Consider the following 15428-nt stretch of genomic DNA (forward strand, 5'->3'; position numbering starts at 1 on the left):
GTCTCCTTTCTATAATAGATCTAGCAACGGCACCATGCAATGCATCCTGGACTAAAGAGGCAGACAAATAGGAAAAATGTGCTAGACCCTCCGTTAAATTACCAATTTCTCCAGGTAGGAATATTGCAAACATAAGATCAATGGCGCATTCGAGAGACGACATCCCCCCGAGTTATGACATCGGCCAGTATTGAAATCTGATGTATGATATAGGTTTTCGCGATCGAAAAGTCGTGTTCCTATTAACTTCCAGTATAGTGAGAGAGACTTTATCACGGTGCTTCATCATATCGGACAGATTTCTGCCCGTTTGAACGCCAATAAATCAGATACACATGAAAACATGAAATTACCCTGGGAATTGTTATGACATCACTCAGTGATGCACAAATACGATATAACACTCAAAATGAGGGGACCTTTACTTTAACTCCAGGGTGATATGAATAGCTCTGTTAAATCTATATAGAATCCACCATAACTGTATCCTAACGTGGTTGACAGTCATGAAATGGCAAATCCACATTAGGGTGCTTAACCCCAAGACAAGTGATATGTAAAAACAATGGGGAGGACACAGTATTGTCATAACACAAACATAAGATAAGAGTTCTGATAAGAGTGTCTTTTGTACCCCAAGTGCTCAATAGACGTTTGATTGGCACTTAGTTAGTTTGATTGGCACTTCTATAGAGTATTGACGACCTCCACAGGTGAGCTACATGGAGATCTACTGTGAGCGTGTGCGTGACCTGCTGAACCCGAAGAACAAAGGGAACCTGCGTGTGAGAGAGCACCCCCTGATGGGGCCCTACGTGGAGGACCTGTCCAAACTGGCCGTCACCTCCTACAACGACATCCAGGACCTGATGGAGTCTGGCAACAAGGCCAGGTAGATGGGACTTTCAGTGGATGGATGATGGATGGATGATAGATGGATGGGTGGGCGGGTGGGTGGGTTGGAAGGGAGGATGGATGGTGGATGAAAGAGGGAGGGATGGATGGATGTTATAAGGTTAAATTCTCTCTTCCTTCAGGACGGTGGCAGCCACTAACATGAACGAGACCAGCAGCCGCTCTCACGCTGTCTTCAACATCATCTTCACTCAGAAGAAACACGACATGGATTCAGAGAACACGTCTGAGAAGGTACGGTACAGGCTTATAACAAATGAATGACCAGGTTCAACCTCCTGTTCAAGCTTCTGCAATAGTTTGAGGCCATAGAGTTAATAACTCTGACCAATATGTAGGGTTTACACTTTTATAGTTGAGATCTATTGCCATGTTATCTGGACATCCACAGTGTTTTTATTTATGATAACACTACTCAAATGCTCATTACAGATAAGCCCTCAAAGAGTGTTTATTGGGGCTACCACTGTGTATTTGGAATCTAGGCATTTTTCCTTTGTAATACAGAGTATGGAAGCAGATTCATGCCAAAATAAATGATGACATCCGAGTGGTTTCTTGTTGCAGGTGAGCAAGATCAGCCTGGTGGATCTGGCTGGGAGTGAGAGAGCTGACTCTACAGGAGCCAAAGGAACCAGGCTGAAGGTGAGAGGGTCCTTTTTGGGTATACTTTATGGGCTGAATTTGATCCCCCAGTGATGTCGATGTATGAATTCCTCAAAGTTTTGAGTTAACATTTCTAGTTGACATGTCTATGCATTTGACAAAGCATCTCGGCTCTGTGTCTCGAGATTGTGGAGATTGTAGTTTTTGTGTCCCAAGCAATGCTTCTCGTTTGATTAACTACGCCCCATCTGTTCCTTTTCAGGAAGGAGCAAATATCAACAAATCTCTAACCACACTGGGAAAAGTCATCTCTGCTTTAGCTGAAGTGGTTAGAGTCCTTTCTCTTCTGTACACAGATCTTTGTCTGTATGGTAATTTAAGCAATTTGGTAAGACTGTCTATTAATTCAATACTGTCAATGTCTTATTTTTCTAGGACTCAGCACCAAATAAGGTACACCATTTCAATTACTTATTCAATTTCTGTCATGAGAAAATATTTGGGGAAGTGGTATTAAGAGATGGTTGATTAACAAGCGTTTCTTCTTATACCAGTATGCCTACATTTGTCAACATGTAAATGCACTTCTATTGAAGCAGTATTCTAATCGGGAAGATTATCTGTTAACAGAACAAGAAGAAGAAGAAGGTGGAGAGCCATATCCCATACAGAGACTCAGTGCTGACCTGGCTACTGAGAGAGAACCTGGGTACGCACTTTCCACCTAGTAGCCCAGATCCTGCCGACTACGCCAATTGTAGCATCCTCATCACTGTTTACTCTTTTGTTTAATTCCTCTGCATATACCCTTTAAATAATCTTTCCTCCTCCCGCCCTCATCCACAATTCATCTGTTTTCCCCTTTCTGTCCATTAGGAGGTAACTCTCGCACCGCCATGGTGGCAGCCCTCAGCCCTGCTGATATCAACTATGACGAGACCCTGAGCACCCTCAGGTAAGAACCCAGCTCTGAGGTAACATTCTCCGGTTAAAAACATAGTAGTCATTGGGTGACCCTATAGTACACTATCACTGTCATCATTTGTGAAGTGTAATGACAATGCATTGTGAGACTAAACCAGAAAGTAATCCAGGAGCTTCAAATAATGATACCTTGAAGGCTCCCATTTTTTCACTGTCAATATAATTATGAAAAAAGTAGAATTGAGATTTTGGGGTGAACGTCCCCTTTAATGGTTTTCATTCTCTCAGGTATGCAGACCGCGCTAAGCAGATCCGCTGTAACGCTGTTATCAACGAGGACCCCAACAACCGTCTGGTGCGTGAGTTGAAGGAGGAGGTGTGTCGCCTCAAGGACCTCCTCTATGCTCAGGGCCTGGGAGATATCATAGACAGTGAGTACACACACACACACACACACACACACACACACACACACACACACACACACACACACACACACACACACACACACACACACACACACACACACACACACACACACACACACACACAGGATGAGTGTCTCACACACACTCTTCTCTCTCCCCTCTCCTCTCAGCGTATCGATGTCCTGGTCCTGTGATAGCTGGTTTGAAAAGTGTGTATATTCTGGCAACCTCACGCTTTTGCAGCTAACTTGATAATAAAGCTCAAACTCTTATGACACTAAAGTCCTTACACCCCAGAGCTATGACAGGACTCCGAACCAAAACTCATCTAAAACCTATAGAAAGGTTTTACATGAGACCAGCAGACCCTGTAGACAAGAAACTGCTCTCATAGTACTTTCCATGTTCTCATTTCCTCTCGTATATCTGCACTGATCTGCAAACATGGGGTAGGTGAAAGCACGATGGTGGACTCCTCTTAGGGAACAGACTTTCACCTGTCCAGTCCTTTCAGATCAGTGTAGATCAAGAAGAGGAGACGAGGGGAGGAAGCCATTTTAGACTGTTGGGATGCATGCAGCCTTGGTTACACTGGTTCTCTGGGTGTGTAGCTAGCTGATTGGACGCTCTGCTTCTGTAGAGGAGATTTGATATGCCAGGTTCTTAATGTGAGCTCTGGTTGGGGCTCTAGAGCTCAGCTGCCTTCTAATTCACACTGCTTGCCCGGCATAATTGTCCCTTGCGGATGAATAACGTTTTTTGGAATTGCATTGAATTTAATTCAATAATGCTTTCACAGCCTTTCAGCCTGGAGATTATGCTGCAAGTAAGAACTAAAAGACATTTCTTCTAGACTGGCTGCCCTATATAATGGCTGGTCTTCATATAACATTGCTTGTTTTTAGCTTGGTATTTGATGTATTTTGCATATGAATGTCAGAGAAATGCATTGGCTCTAACTTATCGTATGCTTAACATATTCCATCAGTTTAAGTTGCTCTTTTCTCGCTCTCTCTGCAGTGGCTTTGGTAAGCACCTGTCTGCTTCTACAATCCATCTTTTGAGCTCTCTTCTTCTTTTTGTTGCTCTTCCCTTTCTTCCATATGTCCATTTCTCTGTTTTTCTCTCCACCCCAATGTCTCCTCTTCCTCACCTTCCTGCTGTCTGCTCCCTCTCTCTCCCTCTCTCCCCCACACACTCCCGCTCTTCTTCTGGCAGACTTGTGTGATTACAACAACTTTGTCAATAATCGCCAGGCTGTCAATCAAATGGGTGATCTATCCACAGTGACCAATGCCATGACTGGGATGAGCCCCTCCCCCTCACTCTCTGCTCTGTCCAGCCGCGCGGGCTCCATGGCAAACCTGCACGACCGCATCTTCAGCCCTGCCTCCGAGGAGGCCATAGAGAGACTCAAGGTAGGGAGCAGGGAGGTAGGGTGAAATGAGAGGTAGTGGGGGAGTGAGTAGGTGACTGTGTGAGCTAGAGGGATTGAAGGAGAAAGAGACAGGGTGGGAAGGGGAGAGAGAGGAGGAGAGGAAGGCGGTGGAGAGATAGAGAGACGGCTGGGGACAGATGGAGATAGAGAGGAGAAGAAGAAAATTAGAGAGAGATGGCAAGGCTGAGGGAGGCTAACCACAATGCTTAGTAATACCATGTGTGTACCATACCAATTTAGACATTTGTCATTCTTTCCACCCTAGGAAACAGAGAAAATCATTGCAGAGCTCAATGAGACATGGGAGGAGAAGCTGCGCCGCACTGAAGATATCCGGATGCAGAGGTGTGTCAGACGGATTTCACCTTTATCCTCATCTGAGTCCCTCTGTCTTAAATAACCGTTATAACTAACCCAAACCCTAACCCCAAAAAACGTGGCTCTCTGCTATCTGTAGGGAAGCCCTGCTGGCTGAGATGGGTGTGGCCATAAGAGAAGATGGAGGCACCGTGGGCGTGTTCTCCCCCAAGAAGGTCAGAACCTCAAAAATACAGTAATGCTATTCGCTACAGTACCCATAATGCTCTGTACATAATAATTTTTTCCCATCATGCTACAACAACCCCTGTCAACAACAGTTAGACACAAGTCCTAATGTTCATGTCTTTCTTTCAGACCCCTCACCTGGTGAACCTTAACGAGGACCCATTGATGTCTGAGTGCTTACTCTACTACATCAAAGATGGGACCACCAAGTAAGAACGACTGCTTTCTTTGACCTGCAGGAAATGTGTACTTTTCATTGAGAACTATTTTGGACTGAGGTGGCCAACAGTCCTGTAGTACAGTATATATGGATTTGGAGTAGGGGGTCAGCTGTTTAAGTTTACTACCTGGAATATCAAAGGTAATGAATGGTCCTGTGAAGTGGGCTAGGATATTTTATCATCTTCAGAATGTGAATACTGAAATAGCTTTCTTACAAGAAACACATCTGCATACAGCAAATCACTCTAGACTCCATATCCTCTGTATCTTTCCTTCAGGGTGGGTCGTGAGGACGCCAGAAGTCGCCAGGACATCGTGCTCAGTGGCCATTTTATCCAGGGCGAGCACTGCACCTTCAGCAGCACCACAGGCCCCGGGGGAGAAGGTGAGACTGAATTTACCAACTGTGGACGAACCATGCTAGTTCTATTAGTTATATTTCTATGGGAGGAATAATTGGCAGATTATGCCTGAGTGCAGCAGAGGTTATAGAGACTGTACAGACTGGGACTAGTGAGACTGGTGTTATAGACTATAGAGTAAGATGACTGGGCTATAGACTATAGATTAGGAAAACTATGTTATAGATTAGGATGACTGGTGTTATAGACTATAGATTAAGATGACTGGGCTATAGACAATAGATTAGGAAAACTATGTTATAGATTAGGATGACTGGTGTTATAGACTATAGATTAAGATGGCTGGCTAATAGACTATAGATTAGGATGACTGGGTTATATACTATAGATTAGGATGACTGGTGTTATAGACTATAGATTAGGATGACTGGGTTATATACTATAGATTAGGATGACTGGTGTTATAGACTATAGATTAGGAAAACTGTGTTATAGACTATAGATTAGGATGACTGGTGTTATAGACTATAGATTAGGAAAACTGTGTTATAGACTATAGATTAGGATGACTGGTGTTATAGACTATAGATTAAGATGGCTGGTGTTATAGACTATAGATTAGGAAAACTGTGTTATAAACTATAGATTAGGATGACTGGTGTTATAGACTATAGATTAGGAAAACTGTGTTATAGACTATAGATTAGGATGACTGGTGTTATAGACTATAGATTAGGATGACTGGTGTTATAGACTATAGATTAGGATGACTGGTGTTATAGACTATAGATTAAGATGGCTGGTGTTATAGACTAGATTAGGAAAACTGGGTTATAGACTATAGATTAGGAAGACTGGTGTTATAGATTAGGATGACTGGCTAAAAGACTATAGATTAGGATGACTGGGTTATAGACTATAGATTAGGAAGACTGGTGTTATAGATTAGGATGACTGGCTAACAGACTATAGATTAGGATGACTGGGTTATAGACTATAGATTAGGATGACTGGTGTTATAGACTATAGATTAGGAAAACTGTGTTATAGACTATAGATTAGGATGACTGGTGTTATAGACTATAGATTAGGAAAACTGTGTTATAGACTATAGATTAGGAAAACTGTGTTATAGACTATAGATTAGGATGACTGGTGTTATAGACTATAGATTAGGAAAACTGTGTTATAGACTATAGATTAGGATGACTGGTGTTATAGACTATAGATTAGGATGACTGGTGTTATAGACTATAGATTAGGATGACTGGTGTTATAGACTATAGATTAGGATGACGTGTTATAGACTATAGATTAAGATGGCTGGTGTTATAGACTAGATTAGGAAAACTGGGTTATAGACTATAGATTAGGAAGACTGGTGTTATAGATTAGGATGACTGGCTAATAGACTATAGATTAGGATGACTGGGTTATAGACTATAGATTAGGAAGACTGGTGTTATAGATTAGGATGACTGGCTAATAGACTATAGATTAGGATGACTGGGTTATAGACTATAGATTAGGAAGACTGGTGTTATACTGGCAGTAGAATGGGTAGAGTCTAGTGAGTGTGTGGGTAGAGTCCAGTGAGTGTGTGGGTAGAGTCTAGTGAGTGTGTGGGTAGAGTCTAGTGAGTGTGTGGGTAGAGTCTAGTGAGTGTGTGGGTAGAGTCCAGTGAGTGTGTGGGTAGAGTCCAGTGAGTGTGTGGGTAGAGTCCAGTGAGTGTGTGGGTAGAGTCCAGTGAGTGTGTGGGTAGAGTCCAGTGAGTGTGTGGGTAGAGTCTAGTGAGTGTGTGGGTAGAGTCCAGTGAGTGTGTGGGTAGAGTCCAGTGAGTGTGTGGGTAGAGTCCAGTGAGTGTGTGGGTAGAGTCCAGTGAGTGTGTGGGTAGAGTCCAGTGAGTGTGTGGGTAGAGTCCAGTGAGTGTGTGGGTAGAGTCCAGTGAGTGTGTGGGTAGAGTCCAGTGAGTGTGCAGAGAACCAGTGCAAGAGAGTCAGTAGAATGGCCAAATGTTCACCATCCCCGGTGGTTCTTGTCTGTTGATGATGATGACACAGGGAACGTCATCCTGGATCCCTGCGAGGGGGCGGAGATCTATGTCAACGGGAAACTGGTGACCACGCCTACTCTGCTTCGCTCAGGTAAGTCTTGAACCCCTCAGCATCTTCCACTGAGCGTGGGAAACATATTTACCACACACGTAAAACATACTGAAAAACTCTGTAATGATTTTATTTTAAAATGTTTTATTTGTTTTGGCATGAATCTGCTTCCATATACAACATCTACAAATAAACAAAGAATCATCACAGGTGATTCACACGCGAACACTCCAGGCTTAGAAAAACATCAATAGGTAAAAATGTATGAAACGAGTGATGCATGATGCGGTTGACCTCGGATTGACCTTTGACTCCTGACCCCAGGGAACCGCATTATCATGGGGAAGAGCCATGTGTTCCGCTTCAATGACCCGGAGCAGGCACGGCAGGAGCGGGAGAGGACGCCCTGCGCTGAGACCCCCGTGGAGCCCGTGGACTGGGCCTTCGCCCAGAGAGAGCTGCTGGAGAAACAGGGCATCGACATGAAGCAGGAGATGGAGTCAAGGTACAATAATCGATGGGCTACCTTTGGCAAAGCACCAGCTGTAATGAACTATCATCCTTTTATATAGCTTAAAACTGATTTGTGATCGTTTTGTCTGCAGGCTTCAAGAGTTAGAAGATCAGTACCGAAGAGAACGAGAGGAGGCCAGTAACCTTCTGGAACAACAGAGACTGGTAAGACAGGCCACTAAGAGATTTTTTGAAATATGTATGAGATATATCCGCTATATTCTGTCATGTGATTTGATGTGTCTGTACCATGGTCTCTCCTAGGACTATGAGAGTAAACTGGAGGCCCTGCAGAAACAGGTGGACAGAAACTCCCGTTGCCTGGACCCCCCAGAGGAAGAGGAGGAGCCTGAGGAGGAAGGTGAGACAGTGATTGACAGTTTTCCACCTAGACCACCCTTTTTCACATTTTTACAATGGTTTTGAAATAAGATGCCAGTTGCTGAGGCCAGCCAATGGAATATTTTTAGAATGATGGAATGTTTTAAGTTTTTCCCATAGTTCCATGGACCAAGTGTGAGACGGAGCTTGCACTGTGGGCATTCCGTAAGTGGCGTTTCTACCAGTTTACCTCCCTCAGGGACCTGCTGTGGGGAAACGCCATCTTCCTCAAGGAAGCCAACGCCATCAGTGTGGAGCTCAAGAAGAAGGTAGGTACACTGTCATAATATTTTGGGGCGGCAGGTAGCCTAGTGGTTAGAGCGTTGGACTAGTAACCGAAAGGTTGCAAGATCAAGTCCCCGAGCCCCTGAACAAGACAGTTTACCCACTGTTCCTAGGCCGTCATTGAAAATAACAATTTGTTCTTAACTGACTTGCCTAGTTAAATAAAGGTCAAATAAAAATAAAATATACAGTGAGCTCCAAAAGTATTGGGACAGTGACACATTTGTTGTTGTTTTGGCTCTGTACTCCAGCACTTTGGATTGATACAATGACCATGTGGTTGAACGGCAGACAGTCAGCTTTAATTTGAGGGTATTTTGTATTCATATCAGGTGAACCGTTTAGAAATTACAGCGCTTTTTGTACATAGTCCACCCATTTTAGGGGACCAAAAGTATTGGAACAAATTCACATATATGTGTATTAAAGTAGTCAAAAGTTTAGTATTTGGTCCCATATTCTCAGCACGCAATGACTACATAAAGCTTGTGACTCTACACACTTGTTAGATGCATTTGCTGTTTTTTTGGGTTGTGTTTCAGATTATTTTGTGCCCAATAGAAATGAATGGTAAATAATTATATTCTTATTTACTATAAAAGTGACTCCATAATGACACAATACATTATTTACCATTCATTTCTATTGGGCACAAAGTATCATTTCAAATCCAAAGTGCTGGAGTACAGAGCCAAAACAACAACAAATGCTTCACTGTCCCAATACCTTTTGGAGCTCACTGTACATTATATCTATAAAGTAGAACAACGATTCAATGGTGAAACTGTCAGTTATCAGTAAAATGAAACTGCGTTGTTAGTCAGTTCAGTCAATCTACCAATTGAGTGTGCACAGAATCAGACGGGTACTATTCTTAGTATGAAAAAAAAATAAAACGGATGTACTCACTGCTGTACGTCGCTCTCGATAAGAGCATCTGCTAAATGACTAAAATGTTAACTGTCTTAGGAAACTGTAAATCCATTCAACGTGTCAGCAAAGACTGGTATTTCAAAAAAAGACCCTTGCGTCGTCATTGAACCTTACCAATTGTGAATCGGTTCGATGAGTCAGTGAAATGAGATTTGATGACAACATTCTAAAACAAAACTATTTTGTTGCTAACATGTTAAAATGATCCACTCTCTCCTTTGCAGGTCCAGTTCCAGTTTGTGCTGCTGACCGACACACTGTACTCCCCACTGCCCCCGGACCTGCTGCCCCCCAGCGTGACCAAGGAGAGGGAGAGACAGCCCTTCCCCCGCACCATCGTAGCAGTGGAGGTCCAGGACCAGAAGAACGGGGCCACACACTACTGGACCCTGGAGAAACTCAGGTATGTGTGGGGGGATCGTGGGAGTTTGTACAGGTTTATTTTGCACATAGCTCTGGTATGTAGGACTATATGGGTTTACGTTACCCAGCATCTACTTTACTGTGTCTGTTGGTTTGATGTAATCTGTGCTGATGTGTGTTGACTGTTCTGCCTCCTGTAGGCAGAGGCTGGACCTGATGAGGGAGATGTACGACCGTGCGGCGGAGGTGCCTAGCAGCACTGTGGAGGACTGTGACCAGGCCCTGACCGGGGGAGACCCCTTCTATGACCGCTTCCCATGGTTCCGTCTGGTGGGCAGGTCAGTCATGGACCCAGGCCCTGTTCTTTTCAAATGTAGCCGTCTTTCCCTTACTTCCTTGAGGTAATAACTAAGCAGCCAGTGTTTTCATTATGTGAGCAAAAGGAAACAGATCCAATACGATACAGATACAGAGGGGAGGATACACATGAAAAACATTTGAACAGGGCCCGGGCTAGTAGACCTGCCCCACTAGAGACCACATCAAGATTCTATGACGCTCTGAAATGATTGCCCCGTGTCTGTTCCTGCTCCCACTCTCCTTCTCTGTCCCCGTCCGCAGGGCCTTTGTGTACCTGAGTAACCTGCTGTACCCCGTGCCCCTGGTGCACCGCGTGGCCATCGTCAGTGAGAAGGGAGAGGTGAAGGGCTTCCTCAGGGTGGCAGTGCAGGCCATCTCAGGTACAGAGAGTTGACTCTTGTGAAACTGAGAAAGACTGAGACAGAGTGATACAGCAGCTATTACAGTTTGTTTATGGATTCTTCTAGTATTTGTTGAGTGTTTGGACTTGTAACCAACCAGCTGTCTTCTCTCCCCAGCTGATGAAGAAGCCCCTGACTATGGCTCTGGTGTCAGACAGTCAGGAACTGCCAAGATCTCCTTTGAGGACCAACAGTTTGAGAAGGTAGAATCAGTAAGAGATGCTATAAAAACTTGAGTGCTTGCCAAGCCACTGTCTGCATGCTGTATCGAAAACAATACAGTGTCATTATCTAAAAGGGTTCTAATATATATTATATCAAGTGTTTGTCTGGTCAGTTCCAGACAGAGTCGTGTTCCGGCAGCATGTCCCACTCTAACACCTCCCAAGAGGAGCTCCGCTTTGTTGAGGGGGAGGGACAGACCTCTGACATAGGAGCTGACCCTGACGAGGTCAACAACAACACCTGTGCTGGTGAGGGCATCTTAGTCATCATCTTCATCATCACACCTGATTTCTCTGTAATATAATGTGTTATGGAAGTTCTGTTGGTATTGCAAGTGTGGTCTCAACGCTAGGCCCCCCCTTTCTACTATAAAGAGATATTCAGTGGTGTACAATGGCAGCGCCCACAGTACAAATCATTGAGGATGACAAACAAAGTCAAGGACTTATTCCCATTGTGTTCCTCAGATATTATACGCACAAATATGTTTAGAGAAGACATATTTATGTAAGCCTATCTAGGGTGTAATGCATCGGATTATTGTTTATTCAATGTGTCGATGTGTTTCGTATCGCTTCCTATCCAAATAAACCATAATATGTCAATTAAATGTTAACTGAAAGGTCAACATGTACTCACTATGACCACAGACTTGTCCCCCATCACAGCCACTCCGGAGGCCCCTCAGAGCCCATTGAAGGGGGTTCTGGGTCTGGAACTACCCCTGGAGCTGAACCAGGAGAAGGCCCTGTCCCACCTCCGCATCGGATCCACCTTCACCTTCAGGGTCACCGTGCTGCAAGCCTCCAGCATCTCTGCTGAATATGCCGATATCTTCTGCCAGTTCAAGTTAGTGCCTCCCACCCAACATTTTGATGTATTTTAGACTTTATTTGACCAGGAAGTGTCTTGAGGTTTAGGTTCAATGTTTTTGAGAGAGACTTGACAAGATGTCAGTGAGGAAAAGCATTTTGAATGATGATGATGATGATGTTGCATATGGGGGCATTTGTTTCTAAAATCTCTTCTTAGGAACAACTACAAGTGTCTATGGTTCAGGTACTTTAACTCAGGCAGTCCTCGTATTCTAACTGTCTCATAGCTATGCTATGACAGTGCCGTGCCATTCAGGACCTGTCACTTCTCTCTATCCAGAAACCACCACATCCTCTCTTGATTTAAACAAACTTAAATCTTATGGTTAGTGTTATTCCTAAGGGTTATTGTTATTCCTAAGGGTTATTGTTATTCCTAAGGGTTAGTGTTATTCCTAAGGGTTAGTGTTATTCCTAAGGGTTAGTGTTATTCCTAAGGGTTAGTGTTATTCCTAAGGGTTATTGTTATTCCTAAGGGTTAGTGTTATTCCTAAGGGTTAGTGTTATTCCTAAGGGTTAGTGTTATTCCTAAGGGTTATTGTTATTCCTAAGGGTTAGTGTTACTCCTAAGGGTTAGTGTTATTCCTAAGGGTTAGTGTTACTCCTAAGGGTTAGTGTTATTCCTAAGGGTTAGTGTTACTCCTATGGCAGACTCGTCTGACGGTGAAAGACAAGTGTCCATCAAATGTGCTCATAATCAGTGCAGGATATTGAGAGTAGTAAATAGTATACACTGAGTGTAAAAAAGATTAAGAACACTATCCCTTTTGTCCTCAGAACAGCCTAAATTTGTCGTGGCATGGACTCTACAAGGTGTCAAAAGTGTTGCACAGGGATGCTGGCCCAAGTTGACTCCAATGGCTAGATGTCCTTTGGGTGGTGGACCATTCTTGATACGGAAAACTGTTGAGTGTGAAAAACCCAGCAGTGTTGCAGTTCTTGACACAAACTGGTGGGCCTGGCACCTACAACCATACCCCATTCAAAGGCACTTTTAAATCTTTTGTCTTGTTCATTCACCCTGTGAATGTCTCAGTTGCCTCAAGGCTTAAAAATCCTTCTTTAACCTGTCTCCTCCCCTTCATCTACACTGATTGAAGTGGATTTAACAAGTGACATCAATAAGGGATCATAGCTTTCACCTGGATTCACCTGGTCAGTCTATGTCATGGAAATATGTTTTGTACACTCAGTGTATATTAGTAATGTTACAGTGCAGTAGTTGAATGTATATTGTTTTGTATACACTCAATGTACATGATTAATTCATATTTAATATTGATTGAATGTGTTTTTCTACTTCCAGCTTCATCCACCGACATGACGAGGCGTTCTCCACTGAGCCACTGAAGAACACTGGCAGGGGACCACCTCTGGGATTCTACCATGTACAGAATGTAAGCACTGACCAGAAACAATATATTCTTATTCATTACAACTAATAGGTCAAGTCTCATTTCTATGATATTACCACTAATTAATCAATTTATTTTGTTATTTCCTCATATCATCCATTGTTACAGGCCTTATTGAGTGATGGCTAACCTCGCTTTTGATTTGTCTATTAGATCACGGTAGAGGTCACCAAGTCGTTTGTGGAGTACATCAAGACCCAGCCCATCGTCTTCGAGGTGTTTGGTCACTACCAGAAACAGCCGTTCCCACCTCTCTGCAAAGACCTCATCAGGTGATAAAACTCTACTTGTTCTCTTCTTCTTCAAATGATCCTGTTTCACTGTCTTGCTAAAATAGTCCATTTTAAAAGTTCACACTTTTTTTACAGTCCCCTTCGACCTTCTAGGAGGCAATTCCCGAGGGTCATGCCCTTGTCTAAACCAGGTGAGGGGTCAAACATAGCTTTGTGTCCTTCTCTTTATCTTAGTATTTTGTCACAGTGCCAGAACGTTAACCAGATTCATGGGCCAGATTCATTCCTTCTCTTTCACAGTGCCGGCCACCAAGCTAAACACCTTGACCCGCTCCATGGCAGGCCCGTGTCACTCCAAATATGACCTCATGGCCTTCTTTGAGATCTGTGAGCTGGAGGCCAACGGAGAGTGAGCAACCTTACATCTGTTTCATTACTTCCCCGTTCATATCAAGGAATCAAATGGACACAACAATCATAATCTACTCATATAGTTTGTACATTTGTTCTGTGTTTGTCCTCAGCTATATCCCCTCAGTGGTGGACCACAGAGGTGGCATGCCTTGCCATGGAACCTTCCTCCTTCACCAGGTAAAGAATTGCAACATATTCAGGGGAGTTGATTTGAATCTATTTCTCAGTTATTCAAAGCCCAGTGTTGACTTCCTGTGTGGTGACCTGTCCACAGGGCATCCAGAGGAGGATCACAGTTACCATAGCACACGAGACAGGAAATGACGTAGAGTGGAAGGAGGTCAAGGAGCTGGTGGTGGGTGAGTACGGCTGGAAGAATGCTTTATTAGGAGACAACAGAGCGTAATGACAATAAAGATCCACTAGCTCCATCTTTACAGTACATCAATCGATCAATCAAATGTATTTGTAGAGGCCTTTTTACATCAACAGATGTCACAAAGTGCTATATAGAAACCCAGCCTAAAACCCCAAACATCAAAGACTGCAGATGTAGAAGCACGGTGGCTAGGAAAAACTCCCTAGAAACCTAGAGAGGAACCAGGCTCTAAGGGGTAGCCAGTCCTCTTCTGGCTGTGTCGGGTGGATCATAAACATCCATCTCTGACTTTTGACCTTTGACCTCTCTCAGGGCGTATCCGGAACACTCCGGAGGCTGACGAGACCATCATTGACCCAAACATCCTCTCCCTCAACATCTTGTCGGCAGGCTACGTCTGGCCTTCGTATGACGACAAGTACGTATGCTTTCCCCTTTCTCAGCTTTTTACTGGACATACTGTACATACTGGACATACTGGACATACTGTGCATACTGGACATACTGGGCATACTGTGCATACTGTGCATACTGTGCATACTGTGCATACTGTACATACTGGACATACTGTACATACTGGACATACTGGATATACTGTGCATACTGTGCATACTGTAGTTATGAATCAATGGCTTTAGCTTGTTTCTCTCTTTCACAACAACAGCTGAATATGATTTTCCATAATGTTCTGCTGCAGTATGTCTATTTTTCTCTTTTTATTTGTTGTTGTATATTAACACTGTATATTTTGGTCACTTTGCTGCTGTGAAATCCTCAGCCAAGCTGCTTGTTTAACCCGCTCGTCCTCTTCTCTTTGTGCTTCGCTGTATTGCAGTGTTTCCCTGGGAGTTGACCATAGGTATAACACACAACCTTTCTCCTTCTCTCCTCTCTTTATACAACCTTTCTCCTTCTCTCCTCTCTTAATACAACCTTTCTCCTTCTCTCCTCTCTTTATACAACCTTTCTCCTTCTCTCCTCTCTTAATACAACCTTTCTCCTTCTCTCCTCTCTTTATACAACCTTTCTCCTTCTCTCCTCTCTTAATACAACCTTTCTCCTTCTCTCCTCTCTTTATACAACCTTTCTCCTTCTCTCCTCTCTT

General features: G+C 43.6%; 1 protein-coding gene across 22 annotated transcripts in view; it reads left to right on the forward strand.

The window, feature by feature from the left end:
• LOC115170016 (kinesin-like protein KIF1A) overlaps positions 1-15428 on the forward strand; it is a 45769-nt gene that overhangs the window by 15196 nt on the left and 15145 nt on the right. For 2 of the 22 annotated variants that reach the window (XM_029726212.1, XM_029726220.1), the window contains exons 6-38: positions 714-892; positions 1038-1149; positions 1483-1560; positions 1784-1849; positions 1957-1974; positions 2152-2230; positions 2398-2476; positions 2734-2876; positions 3044-3082; positions 4092-4291; positions 4577-4656; positions 4769-4844; positions 4987-5066; positions 5358-5464; positions 7487-7585; positions 7871-8051; positions 8152-8224; positions 8324-8420; positions 8549-8709; positions 9883-10061; positions 10222-10359; positions 10643-10761; positions 10900-10994; positions 11120-11255; positions 11658-11856; positions 13189-13279; positions 13451-13569; positions 13648-13721; positions 13831-13939; positions 14055-14121; positions 14219-14303; positions 14636-14741; positions 15159-15182. In XM_029726212.1, the coding sequence (XP_029582072.1) occupies positions 714-892; positions 1038-1149; positions 1483-1560; positions 1784-1849; positions 1957-1974; positions 2152-2230; positions 2398-2476; positions 2734-2876; positions 3044-3082; positions 4092-4291; positions 4577-4656; positions 4769-4844; positions 4987-5066; positions 5358-5464; positions 7487-7585; positions 7871-8051; positions 8152-8224; positions 8324-8420; positions 8549-8709; positions 9883-10061; positions 10222-10359; positions 10643-10761; positions 10900-10994; positions 11120-11255; positions 11658-11856; positions 13189-13279; positions 13451-13569; positions 13648-13721; positions 13831-13939; positions 14055-14121; positions 14219-14303; positions 14636-14741; positions 15159-15182 (3488 nt within the window). Of the gene's footprint in view, positions 1-713; positions 893-1037; positions 1150-1482; positions 1561-1783; positions 1850-1956; positions 1975-2151; positions 2231-2397; positions 2477-2733; positions 2877-3043; positions 3083-3672; positions 3700-4091; positions 4292-4576; positions 4657-4768; positions 4845-4986; positions 5067-5357; positions 5465-7486; positions 7586-7870; positions 8052-8151; positions 8225-8323; positions 8421-8548; positions 8710-9882; positions 10062-10221; positions 10360-10642; positions 10762-10899; positions 10995-11119; positions 11256-11657; positions 11857-13188; positions 13280-13450; positions 13570-13647; positions 13722-13830; positions 13940-14054; positions 14122-14218; positions 14304-14635; positions 14742-15158; positions 15183-15428 lie in introns of all 22 variants that reach the window. The other 20 variants (XM_029726225.1, XM_029726217.1, XM_029726214.1 and 17 more) reach the window with 20 other exon arrangements.

This window comes from Salmo trutta, chromosome 31, assembly GCF_901001165.1.
Source record: "Salmo trutta chromosome 31, fSalTru1.1, whole genome shotgun sequence".
Taxonomy (NCBI): Eukaryota; Metazoa; Chordata; class Actinopteri; order Salmoniformes; family Salmonidae; genus Salmo; species Salmo trutta.